General features: G+C 37.1%; 1 protein-coding gene across 1 annotated transcript in view; it reads left to right on the forward strand.

Moving 5' to 3' along the window:
* LOC150074982 (tryptophan 5-hydroxylase 1-like) overlaps positions 1-25,209 on the forward strand; it is a 211,846-nt gene that overhangs the window by 101,330 nt on the left and 85,307 nt on the right. Inside the window, exon 5 of the mRNA XM_090388978.1 lies at positions 22,882-22,949. Coding sequence (XP_090245104.1) covers positions 22,882-22,949 — 68 coding nt within the window. The remainder of the gene's footprint in view (positions 1-22,881; positions 22,950-25,209) is intronic.

The raw sequence follows: 25,209 nt of genomic DNA on the forward strand, positions 1-25,209 counted from the left end.
ATTCACTAATATCAAAATGGTTAACAGGCCATGATTCCTGTTGCAGACAATGATGGGAAATCAAACATACACTGGTAGACAAAATTTAAGGTATATCATGATTGCATGCATTTGTAAATAAAATTTAAGTTCTGCACACAGTAAAAGGAACTGATGAAACCACAAATGAATGCAGTGTACATCATTCTGATATACAAATCATTTTGAATTTGCATGGATACTGAATACATTTGAGCAACATTTTATATTCACAGGGATACCACATAAACAATTCACTGTAGCAGAGAGCAACCAGTAGGGGGGGGGGGGGAAGACCAACCATAAGTGAAGATAGTAAGGATTTTGAATGCCTATTTGAATGTGATATCTTGTTTGTTCCAGGAGATGGCATAATATTCCAAAAGGTTGTATGGAATATTGTTGTCAAACCTCCCTTTGATCGGAGAAGTGCTAATATCTCCCTAATCAACAAAGGTTGTGCTAAATAGGAGTTGGGTAACTACAGATCAGGGAGTTTGACTTTTGCAATAGGAGAAGATCATAGAATCTATTGTTAAGGATGTGATTCAGGACAGTTTTGACAAGAATAGTGTCCAGTATCTCAGTATGGGCTTGTTTAGGGGTAATTTACCAGATTGGTTAGGCATGACCAATCTGGTAAATTACTATGATGCACTCATTACACAAGTGGATAGGCACCTCTGTAGCCAGGTGGGCAGGAGTGGCAGTGCATAGCACACACTTCTTGATTAGACCGGGGTTCGAGCCCGTGACCACCAAATACGGAAGATGTGGAAAGGTCAGGGAATGACCACCGCATATCCCCGGAGCAATATGGCCTTAGTTGCTAACGCTCCTAAAAACCAAATAACAAACAACAAACAAACACAGTTGGATGCAGATAACAATTTTTTTGACATATATGTAAACTTTAGTAAAACTTTGGGTACCATTCTTCATGGAAAGCTGCTGTATAAACTGGAAGAAGTTGGAATTACTGGTAAGATCCGACACTGGATTGAAGGCTGTCTAAAATGTAGGAGACAAAGGGTTGTCATAAATGGCCAGTCTTCAGAGCAACCAGCATAACAAGTGGGGTCATTTAAGAATTGGACCCTAATTCTATTTCTAATTTTCTTAAATAATATTGAAAAGAGTAGCCAAGGGAAATTGTCAATATTTGCTGATGATTTGAAGGTGGGAAGGGTGGTTAACAATTTGATGCAGGCCACAACACTTTAAAAAGACTTGAATCAGTTGTTTATTTGGTCCAGAAAATGGCAACTAAAATTTAATACTAAGTGTAAGGTTACATTTAGGAGACATAAATCCTGGAGTAACTTATAAGCTGTGCAGTGTAAACAGGTGGCTAGGAAGGACACATGGTGTCCTGCCCATGATTTATAGAACCTTTGTCAGTAGGGAGGATGATATCATCTTATACCTTTGTATAAGATGATGGTTAGATTGCATTCTGAATATTATATTCAGATATGGAGATCACACCTAAAAAAAGATTAAAAAAAAAAATTAAGAATAGATCTGGAGAAGATTCAAAGAGGGATGGCGAGATTAGTGATGAGAAATGATTAGTGATGGGTGCGAGAGTACATGTGAACAGGTGAAGTTTTTATGGCTCCAGCAACTAGAGAAGTTTTTGCTTTTTTTATTGACTTAAATTGCATATTAATTTATTTTTTATAGTTTCTTTATATTTCTAGTAACAATACTTTAGTTTAAATTGAATTTAGATAGAGATTTTGTAGGTTATTACTTAGTATCGGTAAGGGTATCAAATCCACGTGTGGACAAGTTTTTAATTATATTTAGCCGATTTATTGACTTAATTGTTAGATTAAATTATTTTCTATAAGTAGCTTATAAACCTAGTCAAGCTCCGTGGTTTATTTTGAATTTAGGTAGCGCGATTTGGAAAGTAAATAATACCTTGTGTCCATAGATTAACCATTCGTAACTTGCCACCATTCTTATACAATACAACTGTGCTAGCGTAAGGTGTAATGGAAAACTAGATAGCGTAGGTTTAACAGAAAACTAGATAATGAGCATAGTAGTATCAATTAATCAGTAAAATTTATTAATCTTATTAAATTTCATTGTCAATTGAATTGTACTTTTTTAATTAAATAAATATAGCGACCTAGTTATTACAAATGTAACATCATAAATTAATACATATAAGTTGACAGGGGATAAGAAAGTCATATAATATAACTTGGAGATAATATTCGATACCGAAATACATATATATAGTGTTATAACTGCATTGGGATATAGGTTCAGGGTATATTTTGTATTGGAATTTTATTGAACTTGAAAAGAAATCATGAGTCAGACCAGAGCAGCAAAACAAAAGGCTCAAACTAGTGGAAGTGCTGTGGCTTAGGGGAGAACTGAAAGGGGCGGTTGTCTTCTGAATCACAGTCTATTGAAATGCACTGCTTGTTTGATGTTTGTAGAGCAATCAGGAATGGGACATGATATTGCCAAGGGGAATGTCTTTGTGTGTGCGTGATGTAAGGAAATCAGGCGCCAACTCAGCATTGTTATGAGCTTATATGAGAGCTTGAAGGACAAGGTGGATGCCCTCGAAGGATTTAAATTGAGGGGCCCATCAAGCTCTCAGCTGCCCACATCAATGCCAGAGCTTACACTTGAACATCATGCAACACAGAGGCAACCCCCAATGGCAGAATGTGCTGGTCCCAAAGGAACTAGTTGTTGTAGGTGACTCTATTGTCAGGGAAATGGGGGAACATATGCAAAAAGAATAGATGGAACAGGACCATAGTATGTCTGCCAGGGGCAAAGGTTGATGACGTTGTAGGGCAGATATCATCCTTTAAGGGCACAAAGGGTGATATTGTTGTACACGTTGGCATTAATGATATTAAGAGGCAGACCGACAGAATTACTTAACAAGTACAAGACAATGCTGAAAAAAAGCCATGAGTTAGGATTGAATTTGAAAGTGTCTGCAATTCTGCCCAGACATGATAGGAGGGAGTATATGATGAGAGCCTTGTCAATCAATTCGGCCCTGGAAAGATTGTGCAAGGCTCAAGGGGTAGAATTTTTTTCAGCCTGGTTTGTACTTGTTAACAGGAGAGACTGCTTCTACAGGGATGGGATACACTTAAATAAAAAGGGTGCAAGAATATTTGCTGATGCTATCGAGGCAGAGTTAGGTGGGTTGAAAACCTGCTAGCTTGGTGGGGGGGGATACACGGACTAATCGATTAACAGTAGCCGCTGGCAGAGGTAAAAATGATTCTTGCACTACGTCTATTGAAATGCAATTGAGCAGCAGCCTGGTAAGTAAGGCAATGGGAATTTCCAGGACTGCTGGGAGTCATAGTGGAACAAGTAAATACATGGGCTGTGTTAGGGTAACTAAGAGTAGAAACAGGTGCATGTATACTTGCATGTACACCTATGCTAGGAGTATAGTTAATAAATTCAATGAGCTTGAAATGCTAGTCAAGACATCAAAGGCAGATATTGTTGGAATATCAGAGACATGGTGTCACACAGACATAAGCAGTGCTCAACTGGAATTTGGGGAGTATAATGTGTACAGAAAGGATAGACAGAACAAGAAGAGAGGAGGGATTATGTTGTTAGTTAAGAAACACATAAAATCTAAGGAAGTACATCCAATTGATGTTGGTGGACAGTGCAATGTTGAGTCTGTTTGGTGTGACATAAGCACTGGGAAAGGAAAAAAATGAGAGTAGGTGTGTGTTATAGGCCTAATGAATCTGATGAGTATAATGAGCAATTGTGCATAGAAATAGAGTGGGCCAGTAAATTAGAGTGTCTTATAATGGGGGATTTTAATTTCCTGGATATTGACTGGAATTTGTGAGTTGGTCACTCATACACTAAGGCTCTTGTAGATTTATTGGATAACTATTTTCTACAGCAACATGTTCGGGAGACAACTAGAGGGAGTAATACTCATGATCTCATTATCAATAATGATTCTTCATGCATCAAGAATCTGCAGATAAAGGAACCACTAGGTGGCAGTGATCACAATGTGCTGAAGTGGGATTTACTCGAAGAGGTGACTACCATCAAGGGTAAAGGAAAGGGTTTTTGCTTTTGTAAAGGTGACTATGGTGGTCTGAGACAGTATTTAAATTCTATACAGTGGGACCAACTGATGATGTTACCAACAGCAAATTCAAAATGGTAAGCATTCAAAGAATTCATCTTGGAAGCTACTAGGCATTTCATACCAACAAACAAATATTGTTCAAGATTTAGGTCTAAATGGATGTCAGATGAACTAATTAGACATATGATAGAGAAGAAAAATGCATGGGATACACATAAATTAACATGTGACACAGAAGCCTATGATAGATATAAGCTGGTCTGTAACCAAGTTACAAAGGAAGTTAGGCAGGTGAAGGCAAGGCAGATTACGAAAAATTTTTGGCAAAGGATGCAAAGAAAAACAGCAAAGAGTTCTTTACTTATGTAAACTAGAAGAAAGGGGATGAATCAGATTGGTCCACGATATCGATGGTTCAACTGTTGATGATCCTGCTCAGGTAGCTAACAAACTAAATGAATATTTTGCATCGACGTTCACACATGAGGAGTTATTCAGGGAGGGGAATGCCAGAGGTGTATTCAACTGTGGCAGTAAGCTAGATAATCTTGTAATAACTGAGAGTAAAGTGGAGGAGAAATTGTTGAAGATAAACAATTGAAGAAAGGCACCTGGGGTGGATGGAATCTATACAGTTATATTAAAGGAGGTGGCAAACCCTTAGCCATAATTATGAGAGCTTCCCTGGACTCAGGCGAGGTACCCATGGACTGGAGATGAGCAAATGTGACCCCAATCCACAAATGAGGATCAAAGGGGAGGAGATACAGGTAATTACAGACCTGTTAGTTTAACTTCTGTTCCAGGAAAATTAATGGAGGCACTGGTTTAAGAAGCATTGCAGGATCATCTAGACAAGACTTCAGTTATAGCTCAGACACAGCATGGGTTTGTTAAGGGGAAGTCTTGTCTGACTAATTTGCATCCAGTACCTTTGTAGTCACAAAGGAACTGGATGAAAAGAATAATTTTGATATAATATATTTGGATCTTAGAAAAGCCTTTGATACTGTTGCACATGGAAGATTGCTGCACAAATTGGAGCAGTGTGGCATTGGAGGCAACTTGCTGCTATGAATAAAGGGTTGGTTCAGTGGGAGAAGACAGAGAGTGGTAATCAATGGATACTGCTCTTCATGGACTAATGTTATTAGTGGAGTCCCTCAGAGTTCAGTGTTGGGTCCATTGTTGTTTTCTGTATTTATAAATGGTATTGATTGTGGTATATCAGGCTTAATGTCCAAGTTTGCAGACGATACGAAGGTTGGCAGGGTTGTCAAGGACACTGCTGCAACAGGATCAAGAAAAGTTGAGCAGATGGGCTGAGAGGTGGCAAATGAAGTTTAACAGTGACAAATGTAAAGTACTACATATGGGAAGCAGTAATCCCAGAGTAACGTATCAACTGTGTGGTACCACACTGACAGTGATAGAGAATGAAAAGGACCTAGGGGTAATTGTGCAGGCGGATATGAAGTTTTCTGATATGAAGTCAATGATATACAGGAATTTTTCTAGGAGGGATAAGGAGGTGATTATCCCCTTGTATATGGTAATGGTCAGACCACACCTTGAGTACTGTATACAGGTCTAGAGGCCTAATTTTAAGAAAGATGTAGAGCTGTTGGAACGAGTACAGAGAAGGGCAACAAGATTAGTGAATGGAACAAAGGATTGCTCTTACAAAGAAAAGCTTACGTTTTGCAAATTACAGTGTCTGGAGACTAGGTACCTGCCAGGTGATCTGATCTGATTGAGGTGTATAAAGCCTTGAATGGTTAGAGCATGCTCAGTGCTGATGGGATTCTTCTTCTTGCTCAGAATAATCGCCTGAGCGGGCATAAATTCAATTTGAGGAAAGACGGTTGTAGGATAGATGTGCAGAAGTTTCCCTTTAGCCAGCGGGTGGTTGATTGCTGGAACAAACTTCCATCTGTCATTGTAGAAGTTGATAACTTAAATAGATTCAAGACTGAACTTGACAAACATTTGGAGTGAATCGATGGGTGAAATAAGGAGGTTTTTTTTTTGTTTTTTTTGGCTGATGCTATATAAGCTTGCTTTCTTGCATCATGTGCCTTTGCTAATGCTAATGAGTACAAATTGATGCTCATATTAAGAATGGCTTAGAAAATGTGGGCTGGTGTGAAGAGTAAACATCTAAGGGGTGATTGAGGTGTATAATATGCTAAAGATGTTGAATAAAATGAATGAGGAAGGTGTGTTGTGAGGAAGGTGAGGGCACAAATGTGAAATCTCTGGAAATAACAGAAGATATCTCATGAAGTTTTTCCTGTGGGCAATGGGCGCTATATAAGCCTGGAATAAATTGCCTCCCAACATGGTAGAAGTAATGAGTCAGGCCAAATTCAAAGCAGCAAAATTGGATGATTACCTTGTGAGATTGAGAAGTATGAATACTGTTTTATTCTATTATTATCTTGTTTTATATTATTATTTTATTTATTTTTTTGGCTCATTGTTCCATGTATCATTTAGCCTTGTTAATACTAATACAGTGAAACTTCACCTAATGGACACCTCTCGTTAACGGACGTCTCTCTACAACGGACATTTTCAAATTCCCCAACTCACCTCCATTGGTTTTAACGTGTTTGCAGCTTCTGTCTAGCGGACATTCTCTGTAACGGACGCGGACAGGCAATCTGCACTGTTTCGTTTAGATTAGCACTTAATTTGATCTCCCCATAACGGACAGCGGGCGAGCTTACGGCCCTTTTTCTAGGAACTTTTGTTCCACATATTGCCTCAATCGTGTGTTTATTTTCTATTTCCGATTCTCTGAAATTTATTAAGGTTTACGTCGCGGTTCTAAACCCTTTTTCAAGAATTTTAAGGCACATGTAAAACTTCTGATGAATTCTGTGTGTGCAGGGAGGTAGGGAATATGGTCGACCTTTCGTCTTTTCACTTTCAGTTTTCAGTTTTGTTCAGTGTCGTGTGAAGTGCACAGTCTTCTCGTAAACATTTAACTTTAAAAGATAAAGTCGAACTCATTAATGCGTATGATCAGCAAAAAAAATAGTGTTCGCAATCTCGCTGCAAAATTCAAAATCGGGAAGATGCAGGTAAGCAACATCCCAAAGAAAAAAAAATGAACTGCTAAAACAATTTTGGCAACACGGAAATGATCAGGTTCAAAAATCATTCCCAAAAACTGTTGGACTTCAAATTGACAATGTTACGTATGAGTGGTTTTGTCGCGCACGTGCTAAAAAAATTCCCATTAATGGGCCTATTATTAGGGAAAAGGCTTTGGAGGTTGCGAAATCTATGGGAGTAAATGAGTTCAAAGCTTCTGTGGGATGGCTAGACAAGTTCAAAACTCGGCATAAAATTTCTTGGAAAACCGTAAGTGGTGAAGGTGGATCTGTTGATACTGGGGTTGTAACAGAGTGGACCGTCAAATTGGAAGATTTATGTTGTGATTTTGAAGCTAAGGATATTTACAACTGTGACAAAACAGGGTTGCTTTTTAAAGCTCTTCCTGAAAAAACAATGAGTCTAAAAAATGAAAAGTGTCAGGGCGAAATTTCTAAGGAATGCTTGACTGTACTATTGTGTACAAATATGCTGGGAGACTTTGAACAACCTCTTGTTATAGGAAAACCACAAAATCCTCGTTGTTTCAAGGGCATAAAGTTGAATCTTTTGAATGTTGACTGAAAGTCTAATAAAAAAGCGTGGATGACACGAGATATCATGAGCGAATGGATAAGTCACTTTAACCAAAACATGATTCGTCAAAACAGAAAAAATTATTCTTTTCATGGATAATGCTGCATCTCACCCGCACATTGAATTGTATCATTCAAATCGTTTTTCTGCCACCAAACACATCTGCAGAGTGTCAGCCCTTGGATCAAGAGATATTAAAAAATTTTAAACTTCACTACGTGTTTTAAGACATCTCATTGCAAACATGAATGATGTAACATGTGCGAGTGACCTTGCAAAGAAAATCAGCATCCTAGATGCGATTCAATGGATTTCCTCTTCAGTAAACGCAATTAGAAAACAAACTGTCCTGAACTGTTTTGTAAAGTCTGGCTTCCCAAACGCAAAAATTGAAGTTGTGAACAGCAATGTGGTGCACCAAGAAGAACAAGAACTTCAACATCTATTGATAATGTACGATACTTCAGCTACAAGTGACCCTGGCTACAAAGATATAGACTCGAACCTCACTACAGAAGATGGTGCTATAGATATCAACGACATTATCATCGATATTTTTCAAGAAGATCCTCATGAGGATGAAGAAATGGAAGGAGGTCATTCTGTCGAAGAATATATTAACGATGAACCACCGATGAAAATAGAAGAAGCGCTCATACAAATCAGTCGTTTAAAAATGTTTTTCACCGCTGAAGAAGATACTGAAGGACTTTCGATGGTTTCTTCACTCCAAACGAATGTTGAAAACAAAATTATCAGCTGGAAGAAGGTGCAGAAGAAAATAAGTGATTACTGTATGTATTTTTCTTAAGATAAAGTCATAATATGCATAGCACAATTGTATGTGTATTATTTATAAAAATATTGTGCAAAATCTGTAAAAAATTTAATTTAATTTAATTTTACATTAAACGTGTAATGATTTTTCTATATCTCTTGTGTATGTAATTGTATATTATTTACAAAAATATTGTTCAAAATCTGTATATATTTTAATTTAATTTTACATTAAACGTTTAACGATTTTTCTTTCTTTCTTTCTTTCTTTTTTTTTTTTTTTCTCCCTCAGACTTCTTGTTAGTGGACACTTCTCTCTAACAGACACATTTTTGTTCCCCATGGCTGTCCATTAAAGGGAAGTTTCACTATACTAAGGGGAGCATAGCCTAATTCTGTACATAGAACTAAGTAGACTTTAAATCGATGCACCAAGTAGTAAACTAGTTTTGCTACTTAGTTTATTGATTTAAGTGCCATATAACATTGGAGTGAGAGACCATCTGGATTACTCTTGGTGATGAACTGTTGAACTATGGAGATAGACTTTCAACATGTGAAGGTTGCTAAGTTATTTGATTGTCAAGGTTTTCTATGAGTACAGATCCAAGAAACAAGACTTATAACTGCAAGGTAAAGGAAAGTTGCAGTCAATTTATGAGCAGCAAAATCAAAATACAACTAGTGTCTTGTATTTATAATCAGATGCAATGAAAAATGTCTGCACATCAACTAATATTTAGCTTTAGGTCATATGGTATCAAAATACAACAACAATATAAACTCCTGTTCATCTGTAATGCTCTGTTTAAAATACCTTCATTGATATCATGAATGTTGTATGATTTTTCTGAATCGATTACATTTTTGTGACTTGCACATTCATTTTTTTGTTTTTGGTGGGTTTTATGAGTTACGTATTTATAGATGTCTGCACAAATTTTTATTGAAATCTTAGTAGGTGGTGGATCAGATACAAGATTCGTATTTCTAAAAATGTTCACACTTTTAGAAATTTGCATGAGTGTTCTTTTAAAGAAAAATATATGATAATATTAGTGTTCATAGGATTATGAGTGCAGTGCCAATTTGTCATATAAAAAACTAGTGGTTGCAACTTGCATTTTGATTTTTGAAACTGCAAATTTTCAAAAATCATTACTTTATATAATTTTAAGTAATAATTTTTGATAATGTAGGTAAAATTTTTAAATTTAAAACTAAATTATATTTATAAAGTTGCTGTAATCACATAATTCTCTACTTGTCCCAACCCAAGGAACTACAAAATATGGTGTTCTAACAAAGCATTCATTGAGCCACTGAATTACAAATGTTGTGCAATCCAATCAAGCTTTATTGTTATGATGATCTCTGGAAATCCTGTATATGCTTGGAAATACCATTGAATATAGGTGTGGATTCACTGCAAACCTTTAACTTGGCCATTAACTGCCATTGAATGAGTGTAATATTAATAAAACACTTAAAATTTTTATCACTGTGTTCTATTTATTGAGTTATTTATTATTTCATGATAAATCTGTAAGGAGCATATGCCTGATCACAATAAAGATAGGTTACAAAGATTTTTCCTTAGGTGGCATGTAAGCTTGCTCGGAGGAAGGTGGGTAGGAGTTGAATTAGAATATTCTAAACCATTTATACATTAAAACATTATAAATGTATTAATAATATATATATATATTATACATGTATTAAAATGTTATACTAGTAAATGGAATACTCAGTTACTTAACTGTTGCCATTCTAGTTTTTTCTGGGTTGGTAAGGAAACCAGTTTTCTCCATATAGCTCTATCCTCCCACCATATCTCTCTCTCTCATCTTTTCTGTATCCACACACACAAATTCCTTCTGTACTCAATGTTTTTCCATCATTTGCCTCCTTAGTTGGTCTGCATCTTCTGAAACTACTTTGCTCTTCCATCATTTTACTTTCAGCCTTTTCTCATACTTTCCTCTCCAATATTCTTTTGTACACTTTCTCCAAGTCAAAGTGATTCCTCTATAATTCTCATACTTTTTCCTATCTCTTTTTTTATGTATAGGCACAACAGTCCTTTTTTCAATCCCCTGTACCCTTTTTTCTTCCCACACTGCTTTCATTACTTTGTCATCCATTGCAGCCCTGCTTATCTTGCTCATCTTACCATTTATATTTTTCTCCTTTTGTCTTTTCCATTTCAACTTCCCCTCTTCTTCTTGTTATCTTTCTGTCTCTCTTTCTCCTTTCTTATCTTACAATGTATCTTTTCTTTCTTCCATGTCCAATCACTTCTTAAAATAGCCTTTCCAACTCTATTTCTTCCTCATCTGTAATTATATTTCCTATTCCATTATATAGGTAGTATTATTCTTCCATATCCTTCCTCTCATTCTTCACCACATCTTTTTCCTATTATTATCATCCTGTAGATCCTGAACCATCTCTCCAACCATTTCTTCTCTTCCTTTGCTATTCCCTTTGCATTATTTTTACTTCTTTATACTTCTGATGGCTCTATTCTCTTCTGATGGCTTTTTACATCACTTTCTAAAGGATGATCTTTCCCTTTTTGAAGGATCCTTACATCCTTAAATATAATTGGTATGTTGGTTAGTCGTTCTTATCTAGTTGTTGATCTAAGGTAATTTTTAATCTATTTAAGTTTACTGAAGGACCTTTCACAAGGACCTTTCGTGTAAGCTACTGTTACAGGCAGGATAAGAAAATTTCATAATGCTGTTTCTATATTTGGATAAGATTCTATTAGACAATACTCGTGAATGAATTGGAGAAGTTGTAAAGAGGTTACAGATTTTATATCATGCAGAATTGATAAAATATGATTTTTTGAAACTTTCAATTTCTGTTGAAATATCTGATGCATTCAAATCTTTGTTGTATTTTAATGCAAGGTCAGAAGCAACCTTCTGCAAGTCACATTTATTAATGTGACTTGTGAGTGAAGTTCCAAATAGATATTCAAAATCTGAAGAAACAGTATTCAGGTTTTCAAATCTAGTGCTTAAGTCATTCATCAGAACATCCAAAACATATTTAATTTCATTAAAAAATTGTTGCTCGGTAGATAAAGCATCATTCTGTTTTTCCTTCTACTTTCATCTGGAAATATAGCTGGTATATCCATTTTTTCTGCTTTGGTAGAAGCATATCCAAAAATATCTTGAAATTCACTTTCCTGTATTTCTTGGAGATTTTTTATCAATCTGCTTATTAACTGGGAGGAGTTATGTGTGCAAAGCTTTGTAGCTTGCAATGCTTTATTTACACAGTCAGTATTATGAAGAATTTTATTTCATATAGCCAATCTGCATAAAAAAAAGCAGACTTTGAGCAATACTGATAGTTCCACATTTGCAGACATATCTTCAATGTTAATTAAGACTTCACGAACTTTTGTTATTTGTAAGAACAAAGATTTTATAGCTTGTTCTTTGGACGACCATCTCGTATCTGTATGTCCTTTAAGTGAAATCTTCAAAGTATTTATTAAAATTTCCCAGCAACTAGTGGAACCAGAAAAAAAAGGTAAATATTCTTTGAACAATGGCAAAAAAACTTATCATCCCAGATGTTATTGACTCTGCATGTGCACCAGCTAAATTAGGACTATGTGCTGCACATGGCACAAATGTTGCAAATTCATTTTGTTTTTTTCAATTATTGCCTGTATTGCCTTTATATTTTCCCACCATAATGACTCTGTTTTTGAATCCTTGCATTTTTAATGCCAAAGTCCATCCTTTTCTAATTTGGTAAGAATTTCTGTCGCCAATCCAGTGGCAGTCTTTTCTTTACTTTCTATAAAATCAGTGAAACACTCTTCTATTGATATTTTTCCGTCAATAATTTTCACATATCTAACTATTTTGGGATATTTGTTCATGATGTGATAAATCGAGTATGCAATCAATTAAAAAGGAGAAGTACTTGGATTTTTGAAATAATACTGGCCCAAATTTCATTTCCAATTAAACATATAAATTTGTCTTGAATTTTTATACAATAAATAATTCACAGTTCCTTTTCAATGATTTGAAATTTGTTCTGCTAGTTCTTTATATACCATCATCAATATATTCTGCTAGTTCAAGGGGTATCTCATTTAAACCTCTTGGTGCCTCCGTAGCCAGGTGGGAAGGAGCAGCAATGTGTAGCACACACTTCTTGATTAGACTGCGGTTCGAGCCCGTCACCACCAAATACGGAGGATGCAGGAAGGTCAGGGAATGATCACCGCATATCCCCGAGCAATGTGGCCTTAGTTGCTAATGCTCTTGAACAACAAGCAAACAAACATTGAACCTCTTAATGCAAGATTATTTTTTGCACAAAATAATATTGCGTCCAGAATAATTTTTAAAATTCGTCTCATTTTTCTTTTTCTGTTAAAATTGTTTTTTATAGAGCATCATCAGTAAGTCCAGAATTTGTTAGACTCTTTTCCATTGATTTCCAGTATAGAAAGTGTTGATGGTTTTCTAACGAATTTTTGTGATTTAGAATATATCGATATTAAGAGTAGGAGACCAGCAGAATTACTTAACAAGTACAGGTCACTATTGAAAAAAAAAGCTGTGAATTAGGGTTGAATTTGAAAGTGTCTGCAATTCTGCCCAGACATGATAGGAGGAAGTATATGATGTGAGAGCCTTGTCAATCAATTTGGCCCTGGAAAGATTGTGCAAGACTCAAGGGGTAGAATTTTTTTCAGCCTGGTCTGTACTTGTTAACAGGAGAGACTACTTATACAGGGATGGGATATGCTTAAATAGAAAAGGTGCAAGAATATTTGCTGATGCTATCGAGTCACTATTAGGTGGGTTGGAAAACTGCTAGCTTGGGGGGATACAAGGACTAATAGATTAACAGTAGCCACTGGTAGAGGTGTAAGTGATTCTTCCACTGCTTCTATTGGAATGAGCAGCAGCCTGGAAAACAAGATGTAGGGTATTTCAGAGACTGCTGGGAGTCATTGCAGTACAAGAAAACACATGGGTTGTGTTAGGGTAGCTAAGAATAGGAGCAGGTGCATGTATATTTGCGTGTACACCAATGCTAGGAGTTGGTAAATAAATTTGATGAATTTGAGGTATTGCTCAAAACATCAAAGGCAGATATTGTTGGGATATCAGAGACGTGGTATCACACAGATATAAGGAATGCAGAACTGGAATTTGGGGAGTACAATGTGTACAGAAAGGATAGGAAGGGAGGTGGGGTTATGCTATTAGTTAAGAAACAAATAAAATGCAAGGAAGTAAATCCAGTCGACATCGCTGGACAGTGCAGTGTTGAGTCAGTTTGGTGTGACATAAGCATTGGGAGATCAAAATTGAGAGTAGGAGTGTGCTATAGGCCTAATGACTCTGATGAGTATAATAAGAAACTGTACAGGGAAATAGAGTGGGCCAGTAAATCAGAGAGTCTTATAATGGGAGATTTTAATTTCCCACATATTGACTGGTATTTGTGGGTTGGTCACTCACACACTAGCAAGGCTTTTGTGGATTTATTGGATGATTGTTTTCTACATCAGCATGTTCGGGAGGCAACTAGAGGGAGTAATACTCTTGATTTGATTATCAGTACTGATTCTTCATGCATTAAGAATCTGCAGATAAAGGAACCCCTAGGTGGCAGTGATCACAGTGTGCTGAAGTGGGATTTACTCAAAGAGGTAACTACCATCAGGGGTAAAGTGATTTTGCTTTCGTAAAGGCGACTATGATGGTCTGAGACAGTATTTAAATTCTATACAGTGGGACCAACTGATGATGTTACCAACAGCAAACTCAAATGGGAAGCATTCAAAGAACTTATCTTGGAAGCTACTAGGTTTTACATACCAACTAAGAAATATTGTTCAAGGTTTAGGCCTAAATGGATGTCAGATGAACTAATGAGACATATGGCAGAGAAGAAAAATGCATGAGATACATATAAATTAATGGGAGACATGGAAGCCTATGATAGATATAAGTTGGTCTGTAACCAAGTCACAAAGGAGATTAGGCAGGCAAAGGCAAAAACAGAAAAGAGTTCTTTACCTATATAAACTCTAGAAGGAAAGGGATGAATCAGATTTGTCCACTGTATATTGATGGTTCAACAGTTGAGGATCCTGCTCAGGTGGCTAACAAACTAAACAAGTATTTCGCATCTACATTCACGCATGAGGAGTTATTCAGGAAGGGAAATGCCTGAGGTGAAGTAAACTCTGGCATTGAGCTAGATGATTTTGTAATAAATGAGAGGAAAGTGGAGGAGAAATTGTTGAGGATAAACATAAAAAAGACACCCGGGGTGGATGGGATCTATCCAGTTATATTAAAGGAGGCAGCAAAGGAAGTAAGCAAACCCTTAGCCATAATTATGAGAGCTTCTTTGCACTTAGGGGAGGTACCCATAGACTGGAGATGTGCAAATGTGACCCCAATTCACAAAGGAGGATCAAAGACTGACACAAGTAATTATAGACCTGTGAGTTTAACTTCTCTACCAGGAAAATTAATGGAAGCACTGGTTAAAGAAGCACTGCAGGATAATCTAGACAAGACTTCAGTTATAGCTCGGACACAGCATGGTTTTGTTAAGGGAAAGTCTTGCCTGACCAATTTGATTGGATACTATGATGCAGTCACAAAAGAACTGGATGCAGGGAATAAATTTGATGTTATATATTTGGATCTTAGAAAGGCTTTTGATACTGTTGCACATGGAAGACTGCTGCAGAAATTGGAGCAGTGTGGCATTGAAGGCAAAATGCTGCTATGAATAAAGGGATGGTTGAGGGGGAGAAGACAGAGAGTCGTAATCAACGGACACTGCTCCTCATGGACTAATGTTGTTATTGGAGTTGCTCAGGGTTCAGTGTTGGGTCAATTGTTGTTTTCTGTATTTATAAATGATATTGATGATGGTTTATGTCCAAACTTAATGTCCAAGTTTGCAGACGATACAAATGTTGGCAGGGTTGTTAAGGACACTACTGACGGTATGCTGCTGCAACAGGATCTGGAAAGATTGAGCAGATGGGCTGAGAGATGGCAAATGAAGTTTACATTGACAAATGTAAAGTACTACATATGGGAAACAGTAACCACAGAGCAACATATCAACTCTGTTGTACTACACTGACAGTGGTAGAGAATGAAAAGGACCTGGGGGTAATTGTGTAGGCAGATATGAAGTTTTCTGAGCAGTGCAGATGGGCTGCAAGAGTAGCTCATGGTGTCTTGTCAATGATATACAGGAATTTTTCTAGAATGGATAAGGAGGTGATTATTCCCTTGTATAAGGCAATGGTCAGGCCACACCTAGAGTACTGTATACAGGTCTGGAGGCCTCATTTCAAGAGGGATGTAGAGCTGCTGGAACGAGTACAGAGAAGGGCAACAAGATTAGTGAATGAAACAAAAGGTTGCTCTTATGAAGAAAGGCTTAAGTTTTGCAAATTACAGTGTCTGGAGACTAGGCACTGGTGAGGTGATCCGATAGAAGTGTATAAAGCCTTGAATGGTTTGAGTATGCTCAATGCTGATGGGATTCTTCCTCTTACTCAGGATAATCACCTGAGAGCTCATAAATTCAAATTGGGGAAAGACAGATGTAGGATAAATGTGCGGAAATTTGTTTTTAGTCAGTGAGTAGTTGGTTGGTGGAACCGACTTCAATCCCTTGTTGTGGAAGTTGATAGCCTAAATTAGTTTAAAGCTCAGATGGACAGGTATTTTGAAAGAATGAAGGGGTGAAATGGGAGTGGTTTTTTTTTTTTTTTTTTTTTTTGGCTGATGCTGCATAAGCTTGCTTTCTTGCATCATATACCTCTACTAATGCTAATTCTAATGCTAATGCATCGCATTTTCTTCCAACTCATGTATTAATGATCATGGTAAAACATCTCCCACCATTCCCAACATGCTCCATTCAATGCCTCCTGTGGTCTTCCGTCAAAAGGATGTCAAAAGGATTTTGATGAATCTTGATGCTAAGAAAGCTCCAGGTCCCGATAGTATTTCTCCACTTGTTCTCAAAACCTACACTTCTGAACTTACTCCTTTCTTTGCTGCCTTTTTTCACTTTCTTATTCCAAAGATGTTTTTTCTTCTGCTTGGAAATTTGCTCATATCCAGCCAGTTCCTAAAAAGGGCGAAAAGTCCCTTCCTTCTAATTATCGCCCCATTGCAATTACAGTACTTCTACTCTTTCTAAAGTAATGGAGAAATCAATTAACCGCCAACTCTTAAACTACCTAGAAACCTTCCATCTGATCAGCAATTGCCAGTATGAATTCCGTCAGTGTTGATCTACTGGTGATAGTGTGGCTTATGTTACCCATATATGGACAAATTCAATGGAAAAGTTTGGTGAAACTCAAGCAGTTGCTCTTGACATCTCAAAAGCTTTCGATTGTGTTTGGCGTAAAGGTCTTCTAAACAAGCTTCCATCTTATGGTTTGCCAACAGTTTTTTGTAATTGGTTATCCAGTTTTCTCTCTGATCGCTCACTGAGGGTGATGGTAGATGGCTCTCTGTCTTCTAACTTCTCCACTAATGCCGGTGTCCTCCAAGGTTCAATTCTTTCCCCCGACTCTTTTCCTCTTGTATATTAATGACCTTCTTCCATTGACAGGAAATCCTATCCATAGTTTTGCCGATGATAGCACATATTCCACTGTACGTTTTGAAAACCCTTTCCCTGCTCAATCAACTTCAACTTCTTGAATATCTGCTACCAATTCCTTAAATGCCAATCTCCAGGTAATTCTTCAGGGGAAAAGACAACTTAGTTGATTTCAATCCATCTAAAACTCAACTCAGTCTTGTCTTATTTCTTGCAAAAAAGGCTTCTGCTCCTATGCTTACCTTTGCTGACATCCAAATTTCTAGGCAAAATGATATATCTCTTTTGGGAATTATCCTGACTTCTAATTTCTCTTGGCACAAGCACATTACAAATATTGCTTCCTCTGCATCTGAAAAACTTGGTTTTCTCTTTCGCTCTCGGTGTTACTTTTCTTCCAAACAGCTGTTCACTCTGTACAAATTGCAAATCCGCGCTACCATGGAATATTGTTCCCGCATCTGGAGCGGTGCCCCCAAAACCTCTCTCAGGCTTCTAGATTCCATTTAGAAGGCAGCAGATGGCCTCCATAGCCGAGTGGGCAGGAGCGGGAGTGCAGTAGCACACGCTGTTTGAGTAGACCGGGGTTCAAGCCCCTGACTGCCAAATACGGTCGATCTGCCAACCCGCCCTGGACCAGCCTGGGAGATTATGGTCCGTTTCCCTCAGCATGAATTGTTGAGGAGGCTTCCATCTTGCAGTGGGTTGATAATGGCTGCACTTTACTTTACTATAACAGAGTCTCTCTACTCTTTGCCTCGTAGACGTACTGTTTCTGCTGCATACCTAAGCAACTAAGCAAACCCTTAGCCATAATTATGAGAGTGTCCTTGGACTCAGGGGAGGTGCCCATGGACCGGAGATGTGCAAATGTATCCCCAATTCACAAAGGGGGATCGAAGGGTGACATGAGTAATTACAGACCAGTTAGTTTAACTTCTGTTCCGAATAAAATAATGGAATCACTGGTTAAAGATGCATTGCGGGATCATCTAGACAAGACTGCAGCAATAATTCAGACACAGCATGGGTTTGTTAAGGGTAAGTCTTGTCTGACAAATTTGATAGGATATTATGATGTGGTTACAAAGGAACTGGATGCAAAAAATAATTTTGATATCATATATTTAGATTTCAAGAAAGCTTTTGACACAGTGTTGCGCATGGAAGACTATTATACAAATTGGATCAGAATGGTATTAAGGGTAAGTTGCTACAATGGATGAAAGGATGGTTAAGGTTAAGTGGGAGAAGACAGAGGGTGGTAATCAATGGGTGCTGCTCTTCGTGGACTAATGTTATTAGTGGAGTCCCACAGGGTACGGTGTTAGGTCCACTGTTGTTTTGTATATTTATCAGTGATATTGATGAAGGTATATCAGGCTTAATGTCGAAGTTTGCAGATGATACAAAGGTTGACAGTGTTGTTAATGACAGTAATGGCAGTGTGCTACTGCAGCAGGATCTAGATAATTTGGGAAAATCGGCTAAGAAGTGGCAACTGAAGTTTAACCTTGACAAATGCAAAGTACTGCATATGGGTAGAAGTAACCCCAGAGAAACGTACCAACTGTGTGGTACTACACTTAAGGTGGTAGAAAATGAAAAAGACTTGGAAGTAATTGTGCAGTCAGATATGAAGTTTTCTGAGCAATGCAGACAGGCTGCCAGGGCAGGTCATGGGGTTTTGTCAATGATATATAGGAATTTTGCTAGCAGGGAAAAGGAGGTGATTATCCCTCTGTATAAGGCAATGGTCAGGCCATGCCTTGAGTACTGCGTACAGGTCTGGAGGCCTCATTTTAGGAAGGATGTAGATTTACTTGAGTGTGTACAGAGAAGGGCAACAAGATTGGTGAGGGGAATGAAGGGATCCTCTTACCAAGAGAGGCTTAAGTTCTGCAAAATGCAGTGGCTGGAGACTAGGCACCTACGCGGTGATCTGATTGAGGTATATAAGGCCTTGAATGGGTTGAGCACGCTGAATTCTGATGCGATCTTTCCACTTGTTCAGATTACGAACCTAAGGGGGCATAAATTCAAATTAAGAAAAGACAGATGCAGAATAGATGTGCGGAAATTTGCCTTTAGCCAGTGGGTGGTTAATTGCTGGAACAAACTGCCATCTTTCGTTGTGGAAGTTGATAGGTTGAATAAATTTAAGGAGGAACTGGACAGGCATTTGGAGGCAATGGTGTGATTTTTTTTTTTTTTTTTTTTTTGGCTGATGCTGCATAAGCTCCATACACTTGCTTTCTTGCATCACATGCCACTACTACTACTACTACTACCTTTTCTACAGATACTTCCATGGGCACTGTTCTTCTGAATTGGCTTCTATAATTCCTGCTCTCCTTTTCAAAACAGTCCGAACACGTGCTGCCACCAGCCAACATCCATTTACTCTCTCCAACTTCAAACTAACAGAACCAACTTTTATTCTTCCTCGTTTATTCATTCAACTGCCGTTTTCTGGAACAACCTTCCTTCATATGTATTTCCTGAAAATTACAGTCTACAGAAGTTCAAGTCTAATTCAAGTCTACATATATCTTCTTTTGTTTTCTCAACCTCCGACCCAAGCATGATACTTAGTACTATATGTTCTAATACCTCTCGTGTTTGGGTTTTCATAAAATAATAAAAAATAAAAGAAATCGATTAAGAAATAAAAGAGCTTTTTTATTGTAAATATCTTATTGATCGTTCACAAATTTTCATAATTTCTGGAAGACAAGATACAACGGATTTATTGTAACTAAAGTAAGAGATGTATACTTGTGAGTGCAACGTATCTAAATATCTCTGTAAAACAGTACTGATTGATGTACTGACCTTGTAGCTGAAGTGACATACGCAGCTGTTAGAGGAACCTAATAATGGAATGTAATGAAAATGCAAGACGTAAAAAGAAATTGTTGTCATATAATATATTTTATAATATATAATATATTTTTATTATTGCAATCATACTTACTGCAGTAGTAACTTCAGGAAGCATGATTGTGATATCATATTATTCAAAAATTCTCTCAAAAGTTAGAACTCCAGACACTGTCATATCCAGTTATCATTGTATGTGCGCCTCCGTAGCCAGGTGGGAAGGAGCAGCAGTGCGTAGCACACGCTTCTTGATTAGACCGGGTTTCGAGCCCGTCACCACCAAATACGGAGGATGCGGAAAGGTCAGGGAATGGCCACCGCATATCCCGGAGCAATATGGCCTTAGTTGCTAATGCTCCTAAAAACCAAATAACAACAACAACATCATTGTATGTCGAGGCATGACGACAAGGTTTTTAAGCTTTATTTTTTTTTTTTCTTTTATACAGATTGTTGTTGTTGTTGTTGTTATTTTAGTTTTTAGGAGCATTAGCAAGTAAGGCCATATTGCTCCGAGATATACGGTGGTCATTCCCTGACCTTTCCGCATCCTCCGTATTTGGTGGTGACGGGCTCGAACCCCGGTCTAATCAAGAAGCGTGTGCTACGCACTGCTGCTCCTTCCCACCTGGCTACGGAGGCGCCGCTTTTATATAGACCTAGGAACGTTTTAAACATTCACTTATATGCAGGGTTAAGAGTGTAATAAGCCGCATCTGTCCACCTCTCGAAATCTTTTCCTTACTTGAGATATCATACCAGTCATGAAAAACATGTCACAAGCTCTAATCATACTATTTGTAGTGCTAGTGTGGGAAGCGCCTCTAGTGGAAGCTGCGGATGACGTCACTTTTGTGACCGATAAAATTTACTGGGTAGAAAGTCCGGAAAACTGCGTGCCCATTGTTAAAATATTCACAGCTCACCAATGGATAAAGGGGTTTAGTTAACAAAGTAACTATGAGAATATAGGAAATCCATAGATTGTTTATACAGTGTATGATCCTTTAAAGGCAATGAAATTAGCCTCTCGATATGGTAATTAATAAAATGACATCCAGTGGGGGAGGGACCTTCATTTACATTTGTCAATGTCTATTATTATGATACAGTTTGCATAAAATGACCAAAATATAGGATATCAAATTAGACTAATAGTTTCATTGGTACACATAATGTAATTGATATATTTAATTATGCAATTAAAAGCAGTGTCATTCTTTATAGTCTCATTTATATGAAACTTTAATGAATTAAGCATAAAGAATCATGTAAACTTATTTTCACTCCATTTCCTTATGAACTATTGACTATTTTGTTCCTTGCTATGGACATTTTAAGGAAATTGCTTCATGATGATAAGCATTTGCAGATTGTGCTTATGAAACAAAACAAACTGCCTAAAAAGCTGCTAGTTTGATGTCATTCTGCTTTCTTATATTTCATCATACAAATGCACAATTATAGAGAACTATTGAAAAAATAACATTGCTCCAAAACACGCCAAAACACTAATACAAAAACGATATCTAAATGAGAGTTAAGGTCAGTGAACTAGCCCATCTTATCTGTACATTTGCTTTTGTTTCAGTCTAGCAGCTAGTATTTTCATTTAATAATTTCACTAATTTTATATTTAATTAATAAATAAACTTTAAATAAATTTTTTGTTTATACTCCAGGATGACCATATCATGGTCAGAGGAGTTCACAAGATAGAAACACAAGAAATAGCACCATATTTAGCAGTCACGCAGGCTCGAACCAGTTTCACTCAAAATATGCTTACTTGTATGTCATTGCACTTGACCAGTTTCGGCTGTGGGTTTTTGATTTCTATATGGTATATTGTTCCTTAGTAAATTAAATTAAAATTGACTTATCTTCACAAATAAGTACAAAAAAGCTTTGAGTAGTCTTTAAGGATTGATAGGAATTATCTGCACCCTTCACAATAAAACCCATTCAGCAGTACGTTGCAGCATCTTTACTGGAATCCTTGATCTCTTGGATTAAACTGGCTTTAATCCAGTTTAATCCAAGAGATTGCCTTCTAATTGATAAAAATGATATAAAAAGGGTTAAAAATCCTCCCCCTCAAATGGTTAAAAACTATCCAACAAAAAAAAAAGTGGGTAATGGTTGGATTGTTCAGATTAGTGCAGGTGGCAGCTCAGTCCATCTTATGGATATATTTCATTTTTAGAAGTTACATTTGTTTTTTATAAAAAAACAGTTTTCTTTTTCTAGTAGAAAAATTTACTAGTTTGCTAGTAAATTCATGAAAAACCAGTTTTCTGCAAGACTCAACCTAGTATTGGAAAAAAAATCTCAAAAAATAGTTTTATCATCCATATATTCCATTTAACACACTCCACTCGGTAGGCATAAGTTTCCTGGATAAGTCTTGGCAAGCTCCCTTCTTTTTGCTAAGAAGGAAATGTGATCTTAAATTAAATTAATGACATCCCTCCAAATTAGCAATGTTTTCGTGGACTGATTAAGAGCTGGCATAAACAGCTAAATTTATCTTCAATACACATCTAAATTGTTTCCATATAAAAATAAATTGATTGCACAGATCAATAAGTATTAACATTCATTCAGTAATTGTGACCCTACTAACTATAAATTGTTAATAACTAATTGATGCTATTTTGTGAATTTCACTAATAAATTTAATTTCTTTTTTTTTTTTACCTCATTTATAAAATGACATCTCAAAGGGCTTTAAAGATAATACCTACAGGCAGAGGCGCAAGTATTTCACAGATCTTGCAATGCGTTATAAACAGTAAGTAGTAATTTATAATTATTTATGTGTGTAACATTTATTATTAGTAATACATTTCTTGTGTGATTATGAAGGTCCTCGAGGCATTAATTTTTTTATCAGAAACAAGTGTAAAAAGGATTATGGCAAATCATATGAGATTGCCTTCTGAAACTTAATGCCATTAATAGTAATAGTAATGAAGCAATATGATGCAAGGAAGCAAGTGTATGAGCTTATTTAGCATCAGCCAAAAAAAAAAAATAATAATAATAATAATTTCACACATCCATTCCTTCTAAACGTTTGTTCAGTTCCTCCTTGAATTTATTTAAGCTATCAACTTCCACAACTTCAGATGACAGTTTGTTCCACCAATTAACCAACAACTGCCTAAGGGCAAATACAATATAATATTCCATGGTAGGACATATTTGCAGTTTGTACAGAGTGAACAGCTGTTTGGAAGAAAAGTAATGCTGAGAGCAAAAGAGAAAACCAAGTTTTTTAGATGAAGAGGAAGTAATATTTGTAATTTGCTTGTGCCAAGAAAGATTAGAAGTCAGGGTAATCCCCAAAAGAGATATGTCATCCTCCCTAGAAGTTGAAGTGTCACCAAAGATAAGCATAGGAGCAGAAGAATCCTTTTTGTGAGATATAAGACAGGACTGAGTTTTAGAAGGATTGAAATCAACTAAGTTATCTTGGCTCTACTGGAGAATTACCTGGAGATCGGCATTTAAGGAATTGGTAGTGGATATTCGAGAAGTTGAAGCTGATTGAGCAGGGAAATTTCTCAAACTGGAAATTGGAATGCAATGTGCTCTCATGAGCAAAATTATGGATAGGATTTGCGGTCAATGGAAGAAGGTCATTAATATACAAGAGGAAAAGAGTGGAGGGAAAGAACTGAACCTTGGGAGACACCAGCATTAGTGGAGAAGTATCGAGGCAGTGTTAGGTTGGTCGGAAAATGCCAGCTTGGGGGGAAAAAAGACTAAGAGGTTAACAGTGGCCGCAGGCAGAGGCAAAAGTTATTCTTGCACTGCTTCTATTAGAATGAGCAGCAGCCTGGAAAGCAAGTTAATGGAGATTTCCACGACTGCTGGGAGTTGTAGTGGAACAAGTAAATACATGGGCTGTGTTAGGGTACCTAAGAGTAGGAACAGGAGCATGTATACTTGCATGTACACTAATGCTAGGAGTATAGTTAATAAATTTGATGAGCTTGAAGTGCTAGTCAATACATCAAAGGCAGGTATGTTGGGATATCAGAGATGTGGTGTCACACAGATATAAGCAGTGCAGAATTGGAATTTGGGGAGTACAATGTGCACAGGTAGGATAGACAGGACAGAAAGGGAAGAGGGGTTATGCTGTTAGTTAAAAAATGCATAAAATCTAAGGAAGTGCATCCAATTGATTTTGGTGGGCAATGCAGTGTTGAGTCTGTTTGGTGTGAAAGCACTGGGAAAGAAAAAATGAGAGTAGGTGTGTGTTGTAGGACTAATGAATCTGATGAGTGTAATGAGCAATTGTGCCGAGAAATAGAGTGGGCTAGTAAATCAGAATGTCTTATAATGGGGAATTTTAACTTTCCAGATATTGACTGGAACGTGTGGATTGGTCACTCGCACATCAGCAAGACTTCTGTGGATTTATTGGATGACTATTTTCTACAGCAACATGTTTGAGAGGCAACCAGAGGGAGTAATACACTTGATCTGATTATCAGCAGTGATTATTCGTGCATTAAGAACTTGCAGATAAAGGAACCACTGGGTGACAGTGATCACAATGTACTGATGTGGGAATTACTTAAAGATGTAACTACCTTCAACGATAAAGAGAAACAGCTTTTGATTTCATAAAGATGACTACAGAGGTCTCAGACAGGTTTTAAATTCTGTACAGTGGGATCAACTGATGATGATGTTACCAACATTGAATTCCAAATGGGAAGCCTTCAGGGACTTAATATTGGAGGCTACTAGGCTTTTCATTCCAACTAGGCCTAAATGTATGTCAGATGAATTAATAAGGCTCATGGCAGAGAAGAAGAATGTATGGGATGCATATAAAGTATTAGGTGACACAAAAGCTTATGGCAGGTATAAACCAGTCTGTAATGAAGTCACAAAGGAGGTTAGGCAGGCGAAAGCAGATTGCGAGAAATCTTTGGCAAAGGATGCAAAGAAAAACAGCAAAGAGTTCTTTACTTATGTAAACTCTACAAGGAAATGGATGAATCAGATTGGACCACTTAAAATAGTTTGTTCAT

Source organism: Mastigoproctus giganteus, chromosome 14 (genome assembly GCF_048544385.1).
Source record: "Mastigoproctus giganteus isolate SK-2022 chromosome 14, ASM4854438v1, whole genome shotgun sequence".
NCBI classification, from domain to species: domain Eukaryota; kingdom Metazoa; phylum Arthropoda; class Arachnida; order Uropygi; family Thelyphonidae; genus Mastigoproctus; species Mastigoproctus giganteus.